General features: G+C 38.0%; 1 protein-coding gene across 2 annotated transcripts; it reads right to left on the bottom strand.

The window, feature by feature from the left end:
* Positions 1-388: 388 nt before the first annotated feature.
* Positions 389-27,829, bottom strand: Trmt1l (tRNA methyltransferase 1 like). 2 transcript variants are annotated; one of them, XM_051185957.1, is made up of 15 exons: positions 27,258-27,829; positions 22,915-23,025; positions 21,009-21,122; positions 18,825-18,889; positions 16,037-16,166; positions 14,251-14,374; positions 13,796-13,875; positions 12,936-13,179; positions 12,225-12,437; positions 10,427-10,617; positions 6,179-6,257; positions 3,766-3,932; positions 2,769-2,831; positions 957-1,083; positions 389-859 (listed from the first exon to the last, which is right to left on the bottom strand). In XM_051185957.1, the coding sequence occupies exons 1-15, from the start codon at positions 27,478-27,480 to the stop codon at positions 607-609; spliced, it is 2,184 nt and encodes a 727-aa protein (XP_051041914.1). In that variant the 5' UTR covers positions 27,481-27,829; the 3' UTR covers positions 389-606. The 2 variants fall into 2 exon arrangements, with proteins under 2 accessions (XP_051041914.1, XP_051041915.1); XM_051185958.1 differs by lacking the exon at positions 2,769-2,831 and having other exon boundaries at positions 27,258-27,828.
* Between the last annotated feature and the right edge of the window lie 53 nt (positions 27,830-27,882).

Genomic DNA, 27,882 nt, shown 5'->3' with positions numbered 1-27,882 from the left:
GCAACAAGGAAAACAATGAGAAGTGTGATTTCTCAAAAGCAGGAAAACAGAAGTGTATTTTTAGTGAGTCATCTAGAACATTCATTATTCTTACTATTTTATACAGGGTCAGTTTCCAGCCTTATTACGCATGGTAGTTATATACAAGGTAAACACCATGAACCAGTAGAGATGTTATTAAGAAGAGTAAATGCTAAGTTGGGTACTTGGCACAAGCCTACATTCCAGCTACTTGAGAACCTGAGCCTCTAAACTTAATCCTTGATACTAGGAAAAAAAAAAAAAAAAAAAAAAAGGACGACTTTCAGAAAACGCTGCTTAAATTTTCAAGAGATACATGTGAAAATTTTCTAAATTACTGAAGAGTAGAATGAGCCCAGTCAGAAACTTAGCTTCATCATGAAATATTTTTATTAAATTTTCTCTTTAAAATAATAAAAACTTAAAAAGCAAAGCTCTCACACTAGCCAAGTCAAAAACAGCCAATTTTCTGAATGAAAACAGTGCTTTTTAAATTTTTTATCGTGTATCACTCAGTTGAAAGAATAAAAAAGGATTACAGTCACTGGACCATCCTAAGAACCCTGAGAAGAAAGCTTCTAGAGTTTACCACCTTCGGCAGCCGCTTGCTTCTGCTTTGTCATTCACTGACATTTCAACCCTGTCAGCTACCGTATCCTCAGATGCCAACTGCATGGGACTTTCTGATTGTCCTCCAGTGTAGGTGGGGGTGCTATACTTTAACAGGATAGACTTAAACTGCATCAGAGGAGCATCTGTACGAATACCCATTGGGTCAAAGTGAGTTCGGCTTACTCGAAAGCCTGCTTGGGAAAGACAGCACAAAAACTTTTTTAACCTACAACATCAAAAGAAAAAGTTATTAGGTTATGTTTTTACTCGAATCACAATATAATTAAAATATGAAATAAACATTCTGCCACTGGCTGCCTTACTTTGGCATATTCATCCCTTTTATGCTGTGTCTGTGGATGTTGTAATAAAAGGGAGGATGTGCAGCGCTGGCGTCAGTCTTCTGCTTCTTGGCTGTATTTATAATCATTTCACTACTTTTCCTCTTTCCTGGAACACACACACAATGAGCATGCTCTTAAAAACTGCAGATGGAATGTTTTATAAGTTTTTAGGTTATAGAATTCTTATTGTCCTTCACTCATGTAATTTGTCTAACTGCTGCTTGAGTCAGAACCTCCTTCTACCTTCCTTAAGCTTCAACTGTTCCCACTTCTTGCATGAAACTTGGTTATGAACCTAGGGCCTATTTCTTCACCGTTTGCTATAGCCCACACACCACCACCAGAGCCTGACTAAAGTCTGCTATTCTTTTTCCTTGTTTTGTTTGCAGGCCCTTTGTAGGTATAAATCCTTTCTCTCTAAAACAACACCCCAACTTTTGTCATTGCTCTGAGACTGGGTAAATGACAATAGATATTGACAAGAATTAAAACACCTAAGTTTCAAGAGTGCTAATACAGACTGATAAAAGTACAATATGTGATCTCATTGCCTATTTCTCAACAGTACTTAGTCTTTCCATTTTAGGTAAAAGAAGGCAAACAAGTTGTTCTGGCAGTTTATCTTTCCAAAAGGCTCAAGTGTGTGCATGTGCACATATATACATACACATACAGGTACACATACACACAAAGTAAGGGAGACTGCAAATACTAAAAGGAAATTTTGCTCAAACTTCCAGCCTATGATTATTATATATTAGATAGGTCTTATTCTTGTCCAGGCTAGACAAAAGTTTGTTTTAAAGCTGTAAGCTCAAGAGATCCTCCTGCCCAAACCTCCATTGCTGACACTACAGGAATGTGTCATGGTATCCAGCTAAGTCTTGATTATATGTAGGTGTTATCCTCACATGCCATTTCTTCAGGACAAACAACTGGTATATGCTTACATATGAGTGCTCAGAAGGCAAATAGAATGCATGAAAATAGTAAATGATAACCACAGATAAATTATTGTTAAAATGGTTTTTTTTTTTTTAATAAAAAAACAAAAATGGTGACTTGGGACTCCCAGATTAAATTTTAAACCAGTTAAGTAAAATTTGATTATATTGTTACATGAAATCAATGTAACATGTAATTAAAAAAATCATAGAAAAGCCTAAATGAAGAAATTCAACATAATACCTTAAGAGTAACTATTAGAAGCAGCACATGGATTTTCTTTTCGCCTGTGTTGTACTGATATTCTTCATGTAAACATAGAGGTCTATGGCTATTAGAATAGCCCATAGAGATTAGTTCAACTTCCTTAACTTAGATGTAAAAAAAATCTTACAGATTTAAAATATATTAAAGCATATTTATGTTTTATCTTCCACTCTTAAAAAGATTTAAGACATTTTTACTAAGATTGAAGAATCTGGTAAAGGGTCCACCACCAACTTAATGAGGTGGAATAGTGCTCCAAGAGTGTGTGCTGTATAGGACACAAGAACGCTGCTTTGTCAACCTTTTTGTCAGCACACTATCATTTTCAGTGATTTGCATTCTACTAAATTAGCTGAAGATGCTAAACAAGATTGGTAAGTTATTAAACCTTACACTCTTAACAGGAATTGTAAGTTTTCTTTTCATTGAACATTTAAGTGAGCAACCACTACTATAATATTGCAGCCTGTTTACAGGCTACTACTCTTCAGCTTAATGCAATCTATATTCTGTTTTGAAATCTGTAAGACACATTTAGAATCTGATACTCAATAGTTACATAGCACAATACATACATACCCTGTGTACTATAAATATCTACTGTGGTATCATCGGTAGTTTTAATAAATACACCATTTTCTTCTAAAATAAAAACAAATGGGGAAATATTTGTAGATGATATTAACAATTTAATGTTTAAATAAAACTGGAATTCCTTCCATATTTTTGAATATGCAAGAATGATATATTTTTTAAACTTCCTGGACCACTGAGATAGCTAGTCCAGTAGGTAAAAGCACTTGCAATCTGAGTTCAATACCCAGGACCCATGTAAGGGTAGGACAGAACTGACTTTATAAAATTGTTCTTTGACCACTGCACATGTGCCTACACACACTTACATGGTAATAATATTAAACTAAAAATATACTTTAGGCTGGGCATGGTGGCACAGAGCTTTCATTTCAGCACTAAGTCATACAGTCAGACCCTGTCTTCAAAACAAAAGCAAAAGATGCATTTTAAATGTGTAATAGCAGCTTCTTTGTAGCACTTACAAAAGCATAAAGTCTGGTGAACTGACAAATGAAGGAGTAAAAAGCACATTTACTGAGTGGTAAGAATTGATTTTCCATCTTTCAATGGGTATTAGCAAAAGTTTGGACTATGCTGATCCTGCAGTTATCTACGGTGTCTCTTTATAGAAGAGTAGAAAGCGGACAGAAGGTGACAGGTATGGCAGTGTGTACCCAGCACTTTGGAGGTGAAGGCAGGAAGATAATGAGTTCAAGGCTAACCTGGCTATATGTAACCTTGCCTCAAAAAAACAAAAAAAAAGTAACAAAAAATTTTAAAGCATGTTACATTATTTGGATTATAACATCAAGGATAATCTAGCCTTTAATCCCAGGACTCAGGAGGCAGAGGAAGGCGGATCTCTGTGAGTTCAAATCCAGCATGGTCTACAGAGCAAGTTCCAGGACAAGCTCTAAAGCTACAGAGAAAACCTGTCTCAAAAATAAACAAACAATCCACCCACCAACCATAAAAGGATAATCTAGCAAGCCAAAGTCACCTTGCTTGTTGAGATTTGAAGGTGTATGAACTGAACACTGACTTTGGGGAGTACACTCTGATTCAAAGATTAGTGTCTTTATTAGGGGCTGAATGTCATCCAAACCATGGTGAAGAGATTCAAATAGCATTCTTTTTAGGAATCCAGTATTGAAAAGGGAACTTGACCTGGGAAAGGAAAGAATATATAGAAAGCTGTGTTTGAGAAGTGTTTATTTTCTTAAAAAATATTCTCCATAAATTAACTAAAAAATATTATCAAAGTATTGGATAGAATATTGAAATTCAGTAATTCCTATATACTAATTTCTCACCCTTTTTATCATGTTATCTTTGGAAACTATTAAGATTAGCTAAAAATATTCACATAAAATCAAGAATTTATTGGCCCTCATAAGTTGTAGAGTACTATGAAACATAGGGTGGGTATTTGGAGAACACAGTCAAAAGACTGTTTGACTCCATAAAAGCCTGTAAAACTCTACACACATAATGTAAAGTGTAAATTTCCACAGTGTACAGTCTCAAAAGTAGTCTCCATTTTGGTATCTATGTGAGCATCAAGGAGGCAGACAGGTGGACCTTTATGACTTTAAGGCTAGCCTGGTCTACAGAGGGAGTTTCAGGCTAGTGAAGACTACATAGGAAGGCTCTGTTTCAAACAAGCTCAGGGGTGAATGCTTCCATTTAATTTGAGCAACATAGATACAGTTGACAAAATACGAATTCCATGACAGAAATTTCAATCCTGGCTCCACCTATTCACAATCTTGAATAATAACTACTGTTGTCTTCCCAGGACTGGAGTCTGAACTAGGTAGGGCCTTATGTACTCTAGACAAGTCTTTACCACTGAATCTGTACCTTCAGTCACTTTTTTTAACTCCTTCTCTCCCCAACAGTTTCACTAAGTTGCTCAGGCTGGTCTTGAACTCACAGCTGTAGTCATGTATAGCAGGCCTGGACCTTGTAATCCTCTTGCCTCAGGGGTAGCTGGGATTACCGGCCTACACCATCAGGTTCCATCTTTCCTTCTGTGTCTTACATTGCTTATCATGACACTGTAAGTAAAACTCCTGACACACTTGTCATAGGAATGAGGCAGCCTATGTATCATGCCTTGTACAAAGGATCTTCACTGAGAATAAAGTAGTAAATGTAAATATTAAACAGTAAGCATATACTAAAGGATCATTTAAAAGTATATAATAAGTAGTCAATTTAAGATATGTGGAAAGGAATTTAGAAATTATTGAGGTTGAAACACTGAGATTTGAAATGAAGAGTATAACTAAAGTGAGGTTTGGGGAGAGGGAAGAAGCTCTGGATGAGAGTAATAACATAAATGATGGCTAGGAGTGGTAAGTTAAAGGCAAGACTCAGGCCTGGAAGGTGCAAAAACTAAATTCTAGCCCCACATTGCTAACAATAATAGTAATAGTAATAATGGCCCAGCTTGCTAATAATGACGATGATGACATTAATAATTATTATTTTGGCCAGTTTTAACTAGTACTTAAAAACACCATCCCATAATGTCCTGATTCATAGAATGAGGGAGCTGGGTGGGCTACATCATCTTTCTGGAGACAGTAACCTGTTAGTCACTATTTCTGCTCTGTAAGCAGTGTATAGGATCATTGTATGAGAGATGATATAGTTAAGAGAGTACTGGAAGGTAGGGTTGGCTGGATAATGTTCAAATGTTTCTAAAGGATTAATTTCACCTTGTTGCTCCTATAGAGCTCCTATAGAGCGAGGTGGTAGGGACAAGAGAATCCCCAGAGGCTCCTGGACCCGCTAGCGGGGCAGGTACATTGGTAAAACAAGAGACCCAGTTTCAGCCAAGGCAGAAAGTGAAGAGGACACCACAGTTGTCCTCTAACCTTCACATTGCATCATGGCATGTACACATGCACCTGCACTCACACACAAAGCTAAACAAAAACAACAACAACAACAAATCCTGGCAAGTTTAAGGGCAGGGCTGGGCTACTATATGGGATTCTACCTTTAAAGATATCTTGTATTTTTAATTATGTGTGTGTGGGTATGTGCATATGAGTACAGGTGCCTGCAGAGGGTGGTGGTCAGAAGGGGGGGGGTTGGATTCCCTGGAGCTGGGTGCAGGGAAGCCAACACCCATGCTGTGCAAAAGCAGCAAGGGCTCCTAATTGTTGAGACATCTATTCACCTCAGAGACACCGTCTTTCAAAAACAAAGCAAACAGCCTCTTTCTTACTATTCAGACTTAGTTTGCAGATGCAGCTTATCTTCTGTCCTACTATCTTTTAGAAAATCAGAGAGAAATCTGAAAATATCTTGGGTTCACAGGAGTAGTCTTAATTATTTGCTTAGATTTTAAAAGCTGACAACCAATAAATCAAACCTGAGCACAGTATTTAGGCACATACCACAGGGGCCCAAGTTCTATTGCTGTCTTGCCAGGCATGCTTCCATGACAATTACAGGGCAGCTGTCTATATGGGTTTTCTGTAAAAAACAAACATAAAAATAAAAAGGATAAATGACACATGTAAGTGGTATAACTGTTATAATAACTATATACTGAGGACCTACTATATATCAGGTACTATGCTGAGAATTTTTTGTGTACTTGAAAACTTAATCCTTAAAACCTGTTGAAGGTAGACACTATTAAAAATTTCAATCAAAGAAAGGATGTTCAGCTTCAGGTGGAAATGTGTGAGCAGTAGGGAGGGAGTTAATTAAAAATGGGTGATGTTGAGAAAGGGAAGTAGATTTTTTTTTTTTTTTTTTTTTTTTGTTCAGAGGTGTGCCCAATGCCAAACTACAAAAAGGGAAGCTAGCTTAAGACTGGACCAAATCTCCATGGTCTGCCTGGCAGAAGCCAGGTCAGGCTGCTGGATTCTCCTATACAGATGTGAAGAACAAAGGCATCACCTGGGAAGATAATACTGGGTGGAGTATTTGGAGAATCCTAGAGAGTACACATCCCTGGGACAAAAATTATCTCCACCAGGATTAAAAAGGAAGAAAGGGCAGACCTAATGGCTTGTCTTAAAGAGGCTAGTACTAGTGAGTAATACCACTGCCTTACTTATTACAAAACAAATGTCTCATGGCTTTTAATGTGTATCATAATTTAATTCATAAACCAGAATTCTGATCATGAATAGCTAACAGTGTATTTTTGCTGAACAGTTCTGATTTTAGGTAAAGTGGATATGATCATTAAAAAATAGCAATTCCAGTTGCATAAATACAATCATGCTTTCTCAAAATAGTATTGGTCTTAATTAGTAATGTTCAACTTCCCACAAAGATGGAGGATACCACCTCAAAGGTTTTTGAATGTTTTTATACTTAGGTTTGTATAACTGGTTATATGAATATGTTTAAATATTGGGGAAACGTCTCTTCACTGCCTCAGAACAAGGCAGGTGTTCATTGTTCATTTGTATTAATTGGTCTGTCACAGGCAATGGTTAAACATCAGGAAGCAACTGTTCATTTTTTTTTAAATGTTTTCATTTTATTTTTTAAAATTTTATGTGCATTGGTGTTTTACTTGCATGTGTATCTGTGTGAGATGCCATGTGGGTGCTGGGAACTGAACCCCAGTCCTATGGAAGAGCAGCCAGTGCTCCCAACGATTGAGCCCACTCTCCAGTCCTGCAATTGTCTATTCTTGACAGTGCCAATTTAATTAGAATTAGAATTAATGGCAAAGAATGCTGGCCTTTATTACAGAAAGGCATTTTAGTGTGGTTTATGTAATATATAAAATAATTAACAATTAAAAAAAGAAACAAAACTAACCTGAACCACAGGGCTGACGCAATGGCTCAGTGCTTGTTACTCCATCACAAGAACCCAAGTTTGAACCCTTAGCACTTGTATAAAAGCTGAACAGGAAAGCCCAGCACAGGGGAGGTGGGAACAGGTGGACTGATAGGGCTTAATGACTGTCAGCCTAGTTCCAGGTTCAATGAGAGACCTTGTCTCAAAGGAATAATAAAGCAAGGCTGAGTATGGTGATGCTTTGAATCTCAATACTCGGGAGAGTCAGAGGCAGGCCAGCCTGGGCTACAGAGCAAGACCCTGTCTCAAAAATCAAATAAATAAAAACAAACAAAACCAAAACCCACCCTCCCAATTAAGCTTTTTGTATAACATTCAACTCTGTACTAATCTTGCTAATGAGGATTTAGGGGAAAAAAAACACTGGAACATAGCTGGCTGAGAGTGACAGATCCTTCCTCTGCCCCCCCCCCCACATGCACACAACCACACACTCAAAACAACAACAAACACCCTCAAAAAAGCCTTAATCACACATATTAGAGGATTAAGTCATAAGACACTGGCTTTAAATGGCTTTTCAGAGGCATAAATGATACTATCTTTTAGTTATACTAATATTATGAAATAATATGACAATAAGAATCCACATGATTTTGATATTTCAAAATTAGCTGGGGTATAATATGTATGCAATAAAATGTGTACGTTGTTTACTGAAAAGTAAATGAGTTAAATATATATGTTCATTTAAATAGCATCCTAATCAAAATACAGGTTTCTCTTGCTAAATTTTCTAATAATAAAGAAAATGATTCAGCCAGCAGAGTGTAGGCTAGAAGAATCTAATTTAATTCCGAGTCCAATGATAAAATAGAAAAGAAACTATTATTAGTTTCTAAAATGGGGCAGTGTTAACTATAGAACTTTAAAGCCTACTGAAGACCAAGAAACTTATTCATTCATTCAGTAAATGGCAGTGCTGGGATTGAACCAGGACCTCATTCATGTTAAGCAGATGCTCTACTCTGAGCTGCACTAGCAGCTCTCAAAAACAGTCCTTTTAAAAATTAGAACCTCCCCAGGCAGTGGTGGCACATGCACTAGGGAGACAGAGGTTAGCGGAGGTGAGTTTGAGGACAGCCTGGTCTACGTACACAGCTAGGGCTACACAGAGAAACCCTATCTTGAAAAACAAAAACAACCCCACCCCAAATTAAAACCTCTTAACAGTTGTGGTGGAGCATGTTTTTAGGCCAGCCTGCTTGGTTCCAGGACAGCCAAAGATACATATTGAGACCCTGTCTCAAAACAAACAAGCAAACAAACAACCTCTTCAACTAAACTCCCCCAACTCCAGGTTATCTCTAGATTGATCACTGACTTTTTTGTAATAGCCCAATGAAATCAATCAATTCTAATCTATGTGATAGTATTTTGTTACTCAACAAAATTAAATGGCAGGGTAGGAGAAACAGCTTAGCTGTTAATGGCCTGGCTGGCTTTGATCCCTAGCATAATAAAATAAAATTTACGGCTGGGGATGTGGCTCAGTTGGTAGAGTGCTTATCCAGCATGCACAAAACCTTAGGTTTGATCCAGAATACCTCACAAACCAGGTGTGGTAGTATACCTGTGATCTAAGTGTCTGGGAGGCAGAGCCAAGAGAGTCAAGAGTTCAAGGCTAAGTCCAATGAGATGGTACCAAGAGTAAAGGTCTTGCCACCTTGGTGACAAACCTGATCTGTGGGGCCCACATGACTTGGAAAGAACTGACTCCCACAGATTGTACTTTGATCTTCTCATACACACCATGACAAACTCACATACAGAGACAGACAATAAGTAAATAAAAGCAATAAAAAAAAAAAAAAAAAAGTCAAGATCATCATTGGTTGTGATATGTGAGACATTACCAAAAATAAAAACAGAGGTGTATGATTAGATACCCTTCCACAGAAAAGACAGAGCATCCAGACAAAGATTGTATTGTCTAATAATGGAGATGTGCTGGCCTAGTCAGTAAAACCTAACCTCCCTGAAGTACCTAGGAATAGGAAAGTCTTTAAAAGCAAAAGCCAGAGTTCATATTACTTTATCATTAGCACACAAATAAAACCTAAATTAAAGAAAGAAAGAAGCAAACTGACACAAAGAAAAAAATACTAGCAATTTATACAGCAAGGGCTAAATAACCTTAATTTAATAAAAAGTTCTTTAAAATTCATATTCAAGGGCTGAAGCGATACCTCAACAGTTAAGAGCATTGGCTGCTCTTCCAGAGGACTTAGGTTTGATTCCCAGCACCCACAGAGGCTCACAATTGTCAGTAACTCCAGTTCCAGGAGATACAATGCCTTCTTCCAGCTACTGCAAATACCAGGTATATACCAAGATATATATGTAGGCAAAACACCCATATATGTTATTTAAAAAAAAAATCACATTAAAAAATACCAAGAATTTAATACAACAATGGGCAAGAAGGTTGCTGTGTACTTGAAAAGCAAACACATGGTTTTCTAAGAGCATAAGCTGCAGTTTTCCCTGTGTTCTAAAGCCTGGCATACAGCAGACTCAATCAATGATGGTTACTGAATGAACTTTGTAACTAGTAGCATTTACATTTAGCCAGAAACATGAAAATTATAAATTATTTTATAAAGACACTTAGGTAATCTGATTTATGTTCCTAAAATTAGTTAACAGTGGAGCAACGGTTATCTCTAGAGTTTTAATAAAGGGCAAGGCAAGAGTGCTACAACTCTCTAGCAGTGATCTTTGAAAGCAAAGCAATGTGTACATAGTTAGGATGTGATGCAGGCTCATTCACTGAGGGCTTGTGTGCAATGTACACTGGAGGGACTTCCGCTCACCTTCTACCATGTTACCATCCTTCTGAAAAATCCTTTCTTCGCACCACTGGCAGTGGATCAGGTACTGGATTTTCTTGGCAGTCTCATCTGCTGAAGTGGGCCCCCTCAAGACCCTCACAACTACCAGCACAAAATGTTCCAGAGCAACTGCAAACAGCACTTCTATACCTTTATTGCATCTTGCTGCAGCTCTGTTGAAAAAAAAAAGAAAAAAGAAAAAAAAAAACCACAAACTACTTTGATGGCTCTTCATCTCCTTTGTATAGCATTGCACAGACACTACTAACGTGAGGGCAAACTGGGTGGATTGTGGGGAAATTCAATCTTCAGTAGCAGTACTCTCAAAGGATCATTACCATGACTTACATACAGACTGAAATACAGGAAATGAGGGTTATCAGGCAGGGGTCTTCGGTCTCTAGACATTTCCCCTTTTGAACTGCATTGTAATAAAAGGGATGCAGTCTTGTCACTCAGCATGACTTTTCTCTGCAATCACGATTACTAGTCTGAGTTTAGTCTATTTTTTTTTTTTCCCTAAAAAAGCTTCTGACTATATGCAGGATTATATGCTAGCTGCTGAATATGCAGTGAAAAAGTCAAAGCCCTTTCCTCTAGTAGGTTTATAGATCTCTGTATTAAGTTCAACAAGATACACCACTTCCAAACTTGCTCTTATGAATGCTTTGAGTACACAGCATCATGTGCAAACTGCATCAGGGTTGTTGTTTACTTAACGTAGGCTGAAGTCTATATATGAAGACTAATAACCTGTAATTATGCCAAGGTAAGAATTTTCATCTGAATGCTGCAGAACTTGTGTTTGGGTTAGCAAGTGAATAGGCTGATCATCCATTATTGATACTCTCAACGACAAATTGCATTATTAAGTTAGAGGAATGCTAGCTGCTCTTGCAGAAAACCTGGGTTCATTTTCCAGCACCGACATGGTGGCTCAAAACTGCCCATAACTCTAATTCCAGAGGATCTGATGCCCTCTTCTGACCAGTTTCTGCATGCATGTATGTGGCATACACATACACATGTACACACAAACACATACACCCTAAAGTAAATATTGAAAAAATGTTTTTTGTAGCATAAAATTCTGTACACAGTAGGTAACAATCTTCCTTCATTTCCACAGATCTGAATTCTTAGGGAGACACAGATAGATCTTCTGGTTTTACAAGGTCATTTTAAGAATGAAGTTAGAAGTCATCATTTTATTCAGACTATATAAAAATAAAATGATCTTTCAAAAAGCTTATAAATCAAAAAGCAACTTTCAGTTTGTCCTTTTTATGTTGCCACCTCTTCCCTACTCCTGTAATCATTCAATTAAGACAGGTCTGAAATTTGTTTTCACTTTTACTGTCTCTTATTTATAGTTCAGATATAAGTGTTTAACTTCTAACAGAACATGAATAACAGGCCATCAAAATGGCTCAGTGAGTAAAGGAGCTTGCTGCCACGCCTGACAATTGAGGTTGATCCTCAGAATCCACATGGTGGAAGCAGAGAACCTACTATTCTAAGTTGTCCTCTGACCTCCACATATGCTCCTATACAAGCACACACAGAATAAATGAATGCATGTAAAAACATTTAAAAAAAAGAAAGAAAAGACCATAAAATTAAAACTACTAAAATAAATGAAATTAAAATTACACATAAGGGATATAGAATTCGAAAATTCACACATATTTTGAAAAGTAAGCACTCATTCACAGTATTATCTCTTCAAAATCATGAATCACACTAAAACATATTGGGTACACCATTGGCAATTCGGTACCTTGCCACAGCAGCTACGACAATTCTGGCTGCTAGTTCCTTGTAATACTCTGTTCGGACAATGTTACATCCATAGTGACGCCGGGCAACATGCTGTGCCTTGGCATATAAGGAACTGGTATCTGTAGAAGTCACTGATACTATGCCAAGGTTTCTTACGTTTCTGAATGCAGAGTCTAGGTAGTTCACTGATGTTCCAAAAGGGTCTAGGTGTCTAAAATCAGAAAGAAAACACACATATCTGAGTTTGCATCAGTAATACACATTATACCAATATTATTTCTAATGATAGAATTCCATAGATTCAAGAGCAGTTTGCAAGGCAGGTTGTGAAGGTAACAAACCTGTGAATATCCCACTACACTCAGGAGGTGGAGGCAGGCCGACTTCCAGTCTGAAGCCAGCCTAAGCTATCAGGAAGACGTCTCCAAAAAAAAAAAAAAAAGAAAAGAAAGTGCTTTTCCAACCTCTTTCAAATACTTAATTAGGTTTTAAAAATAAATAACAAAATAGTCAATGACATGTCAAACACATGGGAACAAAATCAGCCTAAAAGGAGAAGTTCATTCCCAGGAAGTCTGAAATTTTTCTTATTGGACATTTCAAGCCAAGGCCAAAAACTATATTAAAATGAACCACCACATATTTCTTATAAAGCACCTGCCTCCAATAGACCTGTTTAATCTATATTTGACAAATGTTCTTCACTTACATGAAGTCAAAAGATCTCAGGTGCATCAGCACATTGGCGTCCATCCTGGTCACCTGGATATCACCAAGAGTGCCATCTTCTTCAAGGGTGTCACCCTCTTCCTTTTCCTCACTGTCTACCACCACTTTCAATTTGTTCAAATGGCAGTTTTTCTGAATCAGAGTCACAGAGTTTTCATTCAAGTCATTAATTGTAACTTTGACTGCATTTCCAAGGTGTTTTGCCCATTGTAATCCCATTATCCCTTGGGAGAAATGAGGGAGAAGACAATGTTTAAATTAAATACATTTAAGCCATAACTAATGACTAAAAATGAAGATGTTTTGTCACACACACACACTCCTTCCAAATCTTCATGGCTTTATGAATCCCTGAGTATAATAAAAGGGCAATATCCTGCTGGAAAGGAAGATGGCAAAAGTTGAAAGTCCTGCTGCTCAAATTTACCCGTAAGCACCAGAAAAACAGATTTTATTTATTTATTTATTTTTGAGTCAGAGTCTCACTAGGTAGCTCTGGCCATCCTGGAACTCACTATGTAGACAAGGCTGGCCTTGGACTCACAGGGATTCACCTGCCTCTACTTTCCAAGTGCTGGGATTATAGGTGAGCATCACCACCTCATGAAAACATTTTGCTAGACATGAAGGCATTTTACAGAGGCTGGAGTTAAGAGCAATGGCTGCTTTTCCAGAGGACCTAGCACCCACATTGTGCTCACTAATCATCTCCAACATCATTTCCAGGGGATCTGATGCCCTCTTCTGGCCTCTGAAAGTACTGCATGGATTTGATACATACATCCATTCAGGCAAAATACACATAAAAATAAATCTGAAATATTAATTTTTTTTACTTACCAGTGGCTCCAAAGGCATCTAAACACTCCAAAGGTTTTCGTTCCTCAGTCAAAGCAGCCAATGTACAGAATATTATCTGACTAGAAAGAAGGATTGATCTGAAATAACTTTGCAGTACTATGGCTTCATCTTTGTGAAGAACATACCTACTTCATACACATTCCCAAATTAATAGTTCAAGACCTGTAAGTTTTGTGAGGATAAACTATGAATCTAACTGAATTCTACCTAACAAGCATGCATTTATTTAATAAATAAAACTTTCCATCAGTCTGTACATCAGTCTGTAAATATATAAAGTCAGGCCTATTTTATTCTTTGACTGAAAAATTGGGTTGGCAGAAAAAGGAAACATTTTGGGAAAATGTTAAAATAGATTATTTTAATCTTTATATAAATACAGAGGTTGAAAGAAGTACATCTGAAAAGTCTATTCTATTTTCAATTTATCTTACCGATTTAGTTTCATTTTGGGATTAAAATATGAATCTGTTTTCTGAGGAATAGAGTAGTTAGGACAAACTTGTATATCTGTGTCGGCCTCCTTCAAAATTTCATTAGATGATTTGGCAGTAGAAGCTAAAACAGAAGAAACAAGATTATTACAGAGTAATTGAAAATAACGCTAAATATCCAACAGAATACATTTTAAAAAGTAACTATATTATTTTGTGCTAAGTAAATAGTTTGGTGGGTATAAGAAAACAAAAGAAGCCACAGAACAAATTTATTCAGTTGTCTGTGGAAAGAATTGTGCCTAGGGAGTATTTGGTGAACTGAGGGATTTCTTTCACTTAAAATTCTGATTGTGTTATAAAACCCAAGAATACCTTCAGATCGCACAAAATCCTAAAATAGTTTTATGAATCATTAAGTACACTCTGCTCCCACTGGCTGGCCCACAGTAAACTGTAATATTATAGAAATTGAGAAATTTATAGGCTTGCTTTCCATTAGTGGGCTGAGTAAGAATCTCAGCATTTTCTGAACCCCTTAACTTCAGAACATGGGGGATGGGGAGAGAGTGGGTGGGTGTTCTCCTGCCACCTTGTGGGTCCAGGAGTGGGACTTAGCTCACCAGGCAGTTCATGCTGCACCAATAGACTTCTACCCATTCAGCAATCTCGTGGGCCCCACTTTCCCATAATTATACTTTTAAACTAAACTGCATTCAAATGCCTATAAGTAATGACAGGGACATTTTATACTTAGTACACATTATAATCCTTCAGCTTACAAACTCAAGTAGAATATTGAAGTGAAAACATATGCATATATTTAAAATATTCAAGAGGTAAGACATATGTAACATTTGGAAAAATAATTATATCCTTTATTTGTCCCTTTTGGGTCAATATTATATTCTGGACATTATATGTCACCCATATTTCCCCTTCTATAACATCAAGAAAGTAACCTTTTCTACTGTGTGTACCTTCCTATAGTCACTGAAGAGGCATATCTTGTACCTCACAGTATCGGCTTTTGCAAATGATATCCTGTGAGAAAATGAAATGAACTCTTGGCCCTAGGGGCTAATCTAATCCTTGACACTTTATATCACTAAGAATAAAGGTCTTTTCCATAGGGCATCCTGTTGCCAGTATTTTCCACAATAGGCACAACATTTACTGATATAAAGTCCTATGACTACAATGCTACTATTTTTCTTTACAGATAATTTTAAACTCTTCCATTAAGCTACCTAGTTTGGCTGGGTGTGGTGGCACACACCTTTAATACCCTGACTGGGGAGGCAGAGGCAGGCAGAGTTCTGTGAGTTCAAGGCCAGCCTGATCTAAAAATCAAGAGTTCCAGGACAGCCAGGGGATACACAGAGTAACTCTGGCTTGAAAAAGCACACACACAAAAAAAGATACCTAGTTTGGCATGAGTGCCATTTGCAGTTTTTGTAACATTTACTAATATCTGAACATTATTGGAAATCTCATAGAAAGAAAAAAATGTAAAGTTAAAGTTATGCATTACTTGTCAACCAAATAATTTAGTTAAATTAGTATTTATTTTTTCTTGTTTTTTTTTTTTTTTTTTTTGGAGCCTGTCCTGGAACTTGCTCTGTAGAACAGAGATTCACCTGCCTCTGCCTCCCAAGTGCTGGGATTAAAGGCATGCACCACCAATGCCCGGCTAAATCAGTATGTTTTATTTGCTTAATGTCTGAAAAGAATAATTGGATCATTTTATTTCTAATTAATATGTTAATGAGATTGCATAACTTACCAGCAATATACCTGGATTTAGTTTCTCCTTTAGTCACATGGCGCTTAACATGCCCTAGCATGTCAGTCCTCCTGGTGATTGTTGCTGAGCAAATGATGCAATGATAATGGGCGCCCAATTTACTGGATATCTATCAAATAGATCATTTATTTTAAACAGTCACTAAGGTAATGGAATGCAAGTTTTAAGCTATAGTTTGTTCATGAGTACAAGATTTAATAGTATAGAAGGTGATGTTTATTTCCTGATGTAACTCTGAAAGGATAACTTCTAGTGATGCTTATATATGCTTTGTTATAAGAGGCTACAGATTAGCTTTCCTACTTGTGTCATTCATTCTGTTCAGTAAATCTCTGCACTGTTAGTCATATAAGCCATGCTATGGATGGGATGATTAGCAGAGGTGCTGCTGCTAAGTTTAAATGGCCTTCTTAGAAAAATAAGACCTGATTTGAAGTGTTTGTAGACTTCTTGGTATAGACTCTACAAAATCCAAGCTCAAGATATGACTGAGACAGATTTAAGTTACCAATATTACCACTAAATTTGTGACACTGTAAAGAGATGGGACACCAGCATCCTGTTACAGTACTGATCTCATGCAGATGTAAATAGATATAAATACTGTAAGGGCACAGGTTAATTTTTAACAATATTTACATTTAGCAACCTGGTCTTTAGATTGTTTTGAAAATTTACCCAGGTCTAGTGCCTCATTTAAATGTTAGGGACAGAATGAGAAATCTATTTTTTCGGAATATGGGCTGTGGACAAGATGACTCAGCAGGTAAAAGTATTTGCTCTACAAGCCTGGTGACTTGAGTTTGATCTTTGGAATCCATGGTGGAAGGAAAGAACTGAACCCTGAGGGAGAGTTGTCCTCTGATCTGACCTACATAGGTGTGCTGTACAAAGAGCATGCATGCGTACTCGCTCTCTCTCTCTCTCTTACACACACACACACACACACACACACACACACACACACACACAAATAATCATAATTTTTCTTATAGCTGGAAACAAAAAGACTATTCTACTCCTGTGGTTCTTTATTAGTTTGTCTTTAGTGTTGGCACCTCCTACTTAGATGACACACAGCTGGTATGGGATAATCAAAACACTATATTGTTTCTTAAAGTAAATGGCAATCATATTAAAAACATTTTGGTGAGTTTCTGTTTTTTTTTTTTTTTTTTTTTTTTTTTTTTGGTGTGGTACTCATCCATACTGGGTAAGTACTATGCTACCGGATTACATCTACAGATCAAAAAACACTTCATTATTAAAAAGATGAAAAAAAGAAAGACCCAAAAGAAAAATTAACAATGCGGATCCAGTAGAGAACTGGGGAAATGGCTCAGTGGATACAGTAATTGCTATGCAAGCATGAGGACCTGAGCTTGGACCCCTAACATCTGCAGGAAAAGCCAGGAATGGTGATGTGTGACTCTAGTATAGCCCCAACTGGGGAAGTAGAGCTCAGTGACTGTCCAACCTACCTGAGACAGTTAGCTCCAGTTCCAGTGAGAGACTCTGTCTCAAAACAATAAGGTTGAGCACAGTTGAGGAAGACACCAAGGCCAAACTCTGGCCTCTACACATACATGCACACACAGAAACATACACATACCACATACAAACATAGACAAAGAATTTAACAAATTGTTTCCTGGGTAGCATCACTAAAACAATTTACAGGTTGTTTTCCCCCTTTGGTCAAATTGATTTTAATAATAAGACATATGCACTTCAATCTGGTCTACATAGCAAGTTCAAGGCCAGTCTGGGCTGCATCATAAGATACCATCTCAAAAAACAAAAGCCAAACCAAAAAAAACACCACCACCTCCACAAAGCCCTTCAGGTTTAGAGTTGAAAAGGAACAACAGAGGGAAGAGCATGAAATTGAAAAATGAAGGTATTTACTAGCTCAAATACCAGAAGGTCCTATTCTTTCATCAAAACTTACTACCAAAGCAAGAAATTATCTACTTGGATCTGATGCTCTCTTCAGCCCTCAATGGGCACTGGGCATGGAAGTGGTCCATAGACACACAGGAAGGCAAAACACCAGTATACATAAAATAAAAATGAAAAACATAAAATGGAATGAGCAGTTTGACAGTACTTTATTCTGTACAATTTATTCTTCATAATCACTTGAAAGCACTTAGACAAGGATTTTCAAGTAAACAGGGCTAAGGACATAGCTCAGTTGGTGGAATACCTGCTGAACATACAAGAAGCCCTGCGTCAGTCCCCAATAGTGTACAACTGGAAGTGATGGCATGTGCCTGTCCAGTACTCAGGAAGCGAGGATCAGAACTTCAAGGTCTTTCTTAAGCTACAGTGAATTTGAAGTCAGCCTGAGCTGCAGAAGGCTCTAGTAAAATAATCCTGGAACTAGCTCTATAGACCAGGCTGGTCTCGAACTCACAGAGATCTGCCTGCCTCTGCCTCCCAAGGGCTGGGATTAAAGACATGCGCCACCAACATCTGGCTCTTTTTAAAGGTTTATTCATGGACTTTGTGTATATGGGTGTTTTGTCTGCATGTACATCTGCACACCAAAAGAGGGTATCAGATCCCATGGGACTACAGTTATAGTTGGCTGGGAGCCACCATGTCATGTGGGTGCTGGGAGTTAAACTCATGAGGGTTCTCTGGAAGAGCAGCCACTGCTCTGAACCTATGAGCCATTCTTTCAGCCCCAGCAAGGTGTAGTACAAATTGTGCTTTCGTTAAAGTCAATTAAATTTAATAATAAGAGCAAACATTTGATTACCTGTTCTCCAACAATGGTCGGTTTTACTGGTCGACAAGCTAAGTGACAGATGCACATCCTGTAGCCTAGAATGAAAAATGGCCAGCTGTGTTATTATTCATTAAACGTCCTCCTGGTATTGAACATTATGAGTATGTTTTTAATTTTCTAAGAATAATTAGCATCACCCCTTGCGCTGGCACATGCCTTTAATCGCAGCATTCGGAAGCAGAGGCAGGTGAATAGCTGAGTTTGAGGCCAGCCTGATCTACATAGTGAGTTCCAGGTCAGCCAGGGCTGTATAATGAGACCCTGTCTCAAAAAGAAAGAAAGGGGGGAAAAAAAGAAAGAGAAAGGATCATTAGGATTATTCTTCTATTTTAGCATCATAATTACCTAAACAACTTTTACTTATTAGTGACACAAACAGCTACGTTAATATACACAAATACAGGAGGCCTGTGTTCGACTCTAGCTCTATCGGATCGATTTGCTCTCTGGCACTGAGCTTGTCACCCCTTCTTCGCCACCTGGAACTTCATCTTCTTCACTTCTTTACTAAAAACATATGAGGTAATTTTGCTTTTCTCCCCACCTTTCAAATTTGTTTAACTTTATTTTTGAATTTATTCTTAGTTTTGGGTGGTGACCTTTAGATTTTTTTTTTCCATACCCTAAAATTTAGATACTTATTAGGCTTGGTTGGTGGGTATATACTTTTTTGTCTGTTAAGTTTAGCTTTTTTCATGATTTCAATTATCTTTTATGGGAAGGAATCTCAAATTATAGTGCTAGTTACTAACTTATTCCTGACACTAAGACCCCTGATCCTAATTTCTTGTTAAGGAACTGTAATTGATTACTGGTCATCTCAAAACTTATTTGTCAAAACACTGGCTACTACTGTGTACCCTGCCTGTAAACCCAGCACTTGGGAGGCAGAAGCAGGAGAACAGTGTCATTCTCATTCTCAGTTACACAGCCAGTTAAAGCCAGCATGGGCTACTTGAGATCCTGTTTTACCACAAACCATTATTCCATTTCTCTAGTTCATTCTTTCTCTGGGTAATTCTACGGATATATTCTAGGTCTTCCTATACGCTAAGGAATTACTCTACCAATGAGCTGTATCTCAGTCCCTATGAACTTCCTCGAACCAGATCTCTTCAGCTTTATTATGCTGAGCAAGCCACGAAGAGCAAGCTAGTAAGCTATACACTTCCACAGTCTCTGCTTCAGCTCCTGCCTCTAGGTTCCTGCTTTGACTTCCTGCCCTGACTTCCATGGATGATGGACTATAAGCTTTTGGTCACAGTGTTTTATCATAGCAATAGAAACCTAACTAATTCTGTAGTTTCCTGTAGGAAAATAAACTTCGATGTTTGCTAGGATATATAGAACATAATCTTTATAGTGACTGCACTGGATATGTACATGCCACAATGTAGTCAAAATCCCTTTTAATTCCATGTTTTTGTCACAAAGTACATGATGCAATGAATATCCTCACATATCTATCTATCATTGTTTTTACTCATCTATTATTTTACTATTATTTTATTGGTATAACACTCATATAGGGATTAATATATGTATTTTCAAAATGTAAATGATGCCATATCTTTCCCCCAAGAAATGACAACACTTCACTGCCCCAGAATCTATTCTCCAAATGTGACTTTAGCTTTTGTCTTTCAACTTTATTTTCCTTATGAACCAGCTTGTTGAAAATTTATTCCTTCAAATTACATCATTTTGGTCATCATAATTAGTGTTATTTTTTTTAAATAATTTCCCCTTATCTATAGTAAAAGCTATTTCTGAAAATCTTATATTCTATCAACATCCTTTTGATGTACCAATTATTTTATTCTCTTGCTTTTCTACATTTACTTTGTCTTCAAAATTATATGTGGAACAGTAGCTGCTCTACAAGAGGAAAAGAAACTTACTAAAACACCATTTAATAAGCAACAGGGACCCCCCCATGTTGGAGTTACTCAATATGTCATAGTAACAGATGGCTATAAACGTCTACTGAACTGTCACATGTTTATTGCACATAGGATTGTATACTGTTTTTTATTAAAAACATTAAACCATCATAATATAAAGTGAAAATAATTACGTTTACAGTAAAATTCCAAAGCTTGTAACAAATGTCAGACCATGTGTACATCACTCTAGGTAAGACAAAATACTAACCTTCAAACTCGACTGAGATTTTCCAGTGTAAGTTTTGAAGGTGTCGACGAAGCTTCTGACTACTACAAGCTCTGAATTTTTCCTTAGGGCACAATGGACAAGTGTGGCTGTTTTCTTAAGAAGAAAAAAAGCACAGATTATCAGCTATTAATGCCTGGATTCAGCTACAAAAGTAGTAGGGGACCTTCCCATGTACTCACCCCCCTTCTTAGATAAATATTTTCTTAGCTGCAGGAAGAAAATACTCATTTTTGATCCTGTATGTCCTTCATAAGAATTGTAGCACATGAACAATGACTATTTTTTAGCTTGAAACTCTGCTATTTGTGGCTAACTGATGATAGTTGTTGCCAGCAGAAACAGAGAAGTTTAAAAAGTGTTATCACCTTCAGCTAAACTTCTGCACCTGAGAATGGAAAACCAGCAATACAGTATTTCTAGAAGGCAGGGACTGGGCAGAGATGCCTGAACATCTGCTATGGTACTTCCCTGATACCCTGGCAGCAACGAAGACAGCTAAAAAACAGGGTAAAAAAACCAGAAGACAAAGCATAATACATTGCTATTCAGAGACCAGGGACCAGGTAAAACCATCATACCCCGAACTTCATTGTATTACTACATTTATGTTTCCCCTTCTGTATGAAGTATTCCTGAAAAGACTAGATCATCAAAATAGATTATTAACTCAGCAATATCTGGTATATCTTAAATAACAGTTCTGATAAGCAGCGTCTAAAAAATGGCTCAGTAGGTAAAGGCGTTTACCTGCCACCAAATCTGACAACCTGTATTCAATGCCTGGGACCCATACACTGTTCACGCCCTGTCCCACCAATAAGTAGGTGAACAAATAATAATTACAGTCTCAAATTTAAGCTTAAAGAGATAAAATACATAGAAATAACATATCAATAACAATTTTAGTTCAAAAATATCTTTCACATAGAAAATAATGCAAGAATAAGTATAAATTCATTCTTGAATATACACTGCCTATTTTAAACAAACATGAAAATTAAGTACTTAGAATAATAGAAACAGGGGCAGATATGATGGCTCAGTGGGTAAAGGCAGTAGCCATCAAGCCTTAGAGTCTCTAGAACTCACATGTAAGGCAAGTATTGATTTCCAGAAAATGCCCTGACTTCTGCAAGCACAGCATGGCATGATCACTTTGCCAATAAATATATATGTGTATATTATATATATGTGTGTGTGTGTGTATACACACACGCACATACACACATGAGAGAGAGACAGACAGAGAGAGAGAATATAAGGATGAATAGCAGAGCAGAGGCAGGAGAGTGGAGCACTGACATTTTAGAACTTTGTTCCAATTATGTTGCCTTCCTTTTGTACCAGGGAATTTTAACTGCTTTGTTATTTATTTATTTTTATTTTATGTATTTTATGTATTTATGTATTTTATGTATTTTACCTGAATGTATGTCTGTGTACCATGAACATGCCTGGTGCTTAGAGTAGCCGGTAGAGGCGTTCGATTCCTTGGAACTAGAATTACAAATGGCTGTGACCCACCATGTGGGTGCTGGGAAATGAACCCAGGTCCTCTGCTCCTTACCAATAAGCCATTTCTCCAGCCCCTGCTATATTACTTAAAGTACTATTTTGGAATGTCCAAAACTTGTGGCTAATTCAATTACCACCTTTGTAATCCCCTCAAGGATAGTTACTACTATTCTAGTTCAATGGGAATAAATTTAATTTTAACAGTTTTCATGAGCTGAAAAACGATCTGTTAGAAGTTAAATGAATGTCTCAAAAAGAAAAAAAAAGACAAAGCAAAACGATATGAGGCGTTGTCTCAAAAAAAAAAAAAAAATCAAAGATGAAAAGAACAAAGCAGTAAGTATGTGTGTAGCTGCAAACGTGGATATACCTGTACCCAGATTCTCTGAGTTCAGTGAACTGGCAGGGCCAACATCTCCTTTAGTCACAAAGGCTAACTTCTCGAGATCAGCAAGCCGTCTTTGAATTGAGATATGTCTCTCTGAAAAGAAAATTTAAGAGTTAGAAAAGTGCTAGGAATATTTTCCCCATTCCATTTTTAGTTATTCACAACACACACACACATTTTTGTTTTCTATAGTACCTCATGGAGACTGCTATATATCAGATTAGAAAATGGCAAGTGTACTTCAAAATGTAAAAAGTTACAGAAAAAAAATTTATTTAGTCAAGGTAATTCTATGGAAAATGTTTCTACCCTTGGGGCTGGCAGTGTAGCTCAGTAGGTAGGATGCCTGCTTAGCATCCAGTAAGCCCCAAGTCTGATTCTCAGTACCAAATAAAGGGGGCACGGTGGTATACACCTGTAATTTGAGCACTCAGAGGTGGAGGCAGGACAGGAAGCTCAGAGTCATTCTCAACTACAAAGTATGTCCAAAGCCAACCTGGGGTATGTGAGACCACCTCAAAAACAAAACCAAAAACCCAAAAACCAAAAAAATTCTACACTGAACAAAACAACTCTGGAGAACTATAATCCATGTTTTGTGTCTTCAAAGAACTTTAATTACAGGCAAGAGAGTAAGATGCAAATTTAGTTATATAAGAGAAAGTAAAATGAAATGAGTATCAGATGTAAAGGTAATATGATACCAAGGAATGCCTAGTCAATTCTAACAAGTGGCTGAGAATAAGTTATTAGAATTAACAAGGACACTTGGTGACTAGTCTTTTTTTTTTTTTTTTTTTTTTTTTTTTTTGGTTCTTCAAGACTAAGTTTCTCTGTGTAGTTCTGGCTGTCCTGGAACTTAACTTTGTAGACCAGGTAATGAGGCAGTAGTAAATGCCTTTACCCACAGAGCCATCTCATCAGCCGGAAAATTAGTTCTTAAATGTCATTAATATGTATTTTAATTCCAATGCAGTTTATATTTTCCAATCACTTCTTTTTTTTGTCTCAGTTATACACTTTCAGATTTCTCAGGCATTACACATTCCTTGAGTTAAATGCTTATAAATTGTGAGTTAAACTTCCCAAAATATGTTTGATCATATTCTTGGTTTGGTATATATATGTGTGTGGCTGGGGGAAGTAGCCCCAAATTGAAATTGGGTAAAGTAAGTAAATGTAATCTAGAGGTGAGTGGGAAAAAAAAGCTGGGTCAAAAGAATCAGGGAGTAGATTCAGAAAGAATAAATGGACAGGAAGATGGGGAGGAGGAACCAAAGAGAAGAGTATATGAAAGACAAATGCACAAAACTAAGTGTTAGAGCTGGGATGATCAACACTACTGTATTTAGTGCATGATCTCCTGTGACGTTTTTGTTTTTTGAGACAGGGTTTCTCTGTGTAGCCCTGGATGTCCTGGAACTCACTCTGTAGACCTCAAACTCAGATGCGCCTGCCCCAGCCTTGAGTGCTGAGGTTAAAGGTGTGTGCCACCACCGTCAGGGTTCCTGTGATCTTTAAAAAGTACAGAGAATGAATAACCAAATGGAAAGAGAAAGTAAATGCAGAAAACCAATGAAGATGTTTTCTCAGGAACTTTGGTACTGCAGAAAAGGAAACAGATGAAATTGCAATTTGTTTTTATCTAAGGATGAGGAGTTCTGAATACATGTGCATTCCAAAGGAAAGGCTTAATTATAGAGTGGGAACCTGAACTCATAAGATCAGACAAACATCTCCAAAGAGGAAGAGGTAAGGGAATAAACCTCAGGGCTGTCGATATGCTAAATAATTTAAAGCCTCCTCTACTTTAGTTCAATTTTTGATGCTTCCACCTTCCTATTCTCCCAGATTCATTCTAGTCCACTCTTTCACTTTTTTTGGGAGGGGTCTTTCTCCTAGTAAACAACAAAAAGGCAGTAGTTGTAGTTAATTATCTCTCTGGTAGCTAAATGTTAAGTACAGAACTGGTACTTAGTAGACACTAGGGATAGTTAACTAGTTTTAAAAAACCACCAGACTTTTTCAATGTAGGAGCACATTTTTATCACTAATTCTGGAATCCAACACCATCAGACATTTCTGCTCAAAAGACAATTTTCTAAGCAAAAGCAGAGTGACAAATATCATTGGACTACCTGTTTACTTTTCTTTCTTGGGTTTAGGGTTCACTATAACTAAGACTGGTCTGGAACTCACTATGTAGCCCATACTGGCTTCAAATGCATTATTCTCCTGCCTCAGTTTCCCAAATGCTGGGATTACAAGTATGTGCCACTATGCTGGCTTGATTAATTTCACATACCAGACAGATCATGCTCAAAAAGTTAAAATGAGATGGGGTAGGGGTGGTGGGGGGGCATCTTTAGCTTTTAGAGCTGATAGTAATGGTCAAAATAGAAATCATGTATACACACATTTGAAATCACCAAAGGGTCTGTCTCATAGTTCACACATGTGTGCCCAACAGTTATATAATGCTGTCTGTCAGTAGTACAGGATAAGAGAAAGATCCTATGTAGTTAGGAAAAGAAAACGGAAAATGGTTTTTCCCACTATCAAAGGAAATTAAAAAAAAAAAAAAAAAAAAAAAACCTGTCTGAAAATTCATGATAAGCCTAGAAGTATCTGTGAAATAACTTTTTGGCTCAACATGGTACATATTCTATATTTAAAGCAGTCAACTTGTGTTTTATTTTGTTTTGTAACATACAATAATCAAGAAAGCAAACTTGGTGTTAAATCAGATAAATCCAATATACTAGGAGGTTCTTTCACAACTTCTGTTACTTTTTCCTCAATTTTCAACTAACTCTAGTACAGAATCACCATCTTCATCTTGCCTGGCTGCTCTGACTGACTTCTAAGGACTAACTAGGTCTGAAAAAAATATTTTTAAATGATTAGCATGTGTTTGAAAATTTCTTCAACAGCACACTCTTCAAGCTACACAATGATTTTAGCATTTATACACAAATGTTTCCAGCCCTGCTCCCCCAACACTTACACACACTTTTGAGACAATGTCTCTTTAAGGAGCCCAGGTTGATCTCTAATTTACAGTCCTCCTGCTAGTCCACCAAGTGCTAGGATTACAGACATGCACTACCATGGGGAGCCACTATCTATGCCCAGTGTCACAGTATTAAAATGATAAGGGGTGAAGAAGGCTTGCATCCCCAAACTGCTGAACTACTTCCATTTCAACGTTATCAGGAAGGCAGCAGCTGCTTCCCTAAGAGTGTAGAACTCACTACCCATTAGATTGTAAGTAAAGAGAGGGAGGGAGGGAGGGAAGGAAAGAGGAAAGGAGGTAAAGAGGGAAGGAAGACAGGAAGGGCTAAAAGCTGTGATTTCAAATTATCAGGAGCCCACTGGCTGATTTTGTCTTTCCTGTGACTAATCCTGCAACTCTTAAATGTAGTTTTAGAACTGCAAAATAATTTTCTTAATGATTGCTTTAGATACATCAAACCCCAAATTGGCCTAGAAATAGTAAATGCGAATTAATTTCTCATAAGTGATAATTCAGGAATACAAAGATCAATTTACGAATCACAAGATTTGTTGAAAGACTTGTTGAATCTTTCTTAGGCCCACTGTATAAGGTGTTAGGAAGATCCTTAAACTGCTAATTAGCAATCTTGTGTTTCCTATATGATCCAATAAACCACCACTCAGAACACATATAAACACATTCAGGGAACAAAAATATGGTCTATTAACTTTTCACGATCGTCTTCTGATGGAGTGTAGTACAAATTGGTATTTAGCAGATTCTTCTCCATACACGACATGGATTTCAAATTTTTTTGAAATTCTGTAGTACACTGCCGACAATTTAGCAAATTCTTTTAGAAATTCTGTAGTACGCTATCGACAATTTAGTAAGACAAATCCTGTATTTATGTTAAGTCCTGACTGAAAAATTAGTTTACAGTTTCTAAACCCTGACAGGATCTACCACCTCAGAGGCTGCCTCCGTTACTGTAACACAGTTGAAAGGAGTTATTTAACTGTTGGAGACCGGGTTGAAACGGAAACTACTAAAGACACTAACCGACACAGCCACTAATCTCATTGTTTATTTTTATCTTCATCAACCCTGGCCTTCACAGATCCTTCACGATGATGTTCTCGAGGTTTATGGGGATATCCCCTTCCATTCTGTACTCCTTTCACGCTTACCTGCCCCTCTGGGTCTTCCTTCTCCCATTTCCCTAAATCTCACTTTCCACGTTAAAACCACCCCGGAGAAGGGCCTCCCCAGCGAGGCACGGCTTCTCGCTTCTCTGCGGCAGGAAGATCAGGCCATCTGCACTTACTGCTTTCAGCCTCCTCGGGGACAGAGGCTAGGGACGGGGACAGGGCCGGAGCCGGGGCCGGGGCAAGGGCTGGGGCTGGAGCCGAGTCCGGCGTCGGAGCCGAGTCCAGAGCCGAATCTGCGGCCGGAGCTGGGACCGGAGCCGAATCCGGGGCCGGGGTCGGGACCCTGACCTGGGCCTCCTCCTCCTGGGGTGGCAGCTCCTCCTCCGCCATATTCTCCATAGTTACGGCCTCCGTGCCAGGGGACGCGGAGGGGACTCGGGTGGAGCGATAGGATTGACGTTAGTGCCCACAGGACTGGATCCGGGGCGGGGGAAGCAAACGGGAAGGCTGCACGCGTGCCACAGACAAGAGCGAAGCGCCAGAGACCCAACCCTATCAGCAGAAAAACAGAAAGCCAGAGGCAGCGGTTCGAGCCTTCGCCGGCTTCCCCTTCCCCGAAGCGTTACGACGCCACCACAGACTGCGCAGAAGCGTGTCGCGGACAGTATCCAATGAGGGGAAAGAGTTCCATTTCCTCGGTGCCACTGGGCTTCACTGGCCGCCACCGAACCGAGCTAAGACTACAATACCCAGGAGCCATCGCGCATCCCGGGCGGGGCTCAGTTCCGGTCCTCGGAGGAA

Source organism: Phodopus roborovskii, unplaced genomic scaffold (assembly GCF_943737965.1).
Source record: "Phodopus roborovskii unplaced genomic scaffold, PHOROB, whole genome shotgun sequence".
Classification (NCBI taxonomy): Eukaryota; Metazoa; Chordata; class Mammalia; order Rodentia; family Cricetidae; genus Phodopus; species Phodopus roborovskii.
The sequence above is the reverse complement of the archived record's forward strand: the minus strand, read 5'-3'. Positions and strand labels throughout refer to the sequence as shown.

Excerpts from the sequence above, each read along its gene's own strand:
- Trmt1l (XM_051185957.1), bottom strand. The coding sequence starts at position 27,480 with ATGGAGAATATGGCGGAGGAGGAGCTGCCACCCCAGGAGGAGGAGGCC. Across the intron at positions 14,375-16,036 it reads TAAATCCAGGTATATTGCTG|CTTCTACTGCCAAATCATCT; the intron begins GTAAGTTATGCA and ends CTTCTGTTTTAG. Across the intron at positions 13,876-14,250 it reads CCCAAAATGAAACTAAATCG|TCAGATAATATTCTGTACAT; the intron begins GTAAGATAAATT and ends CCTTCTTTCTAG.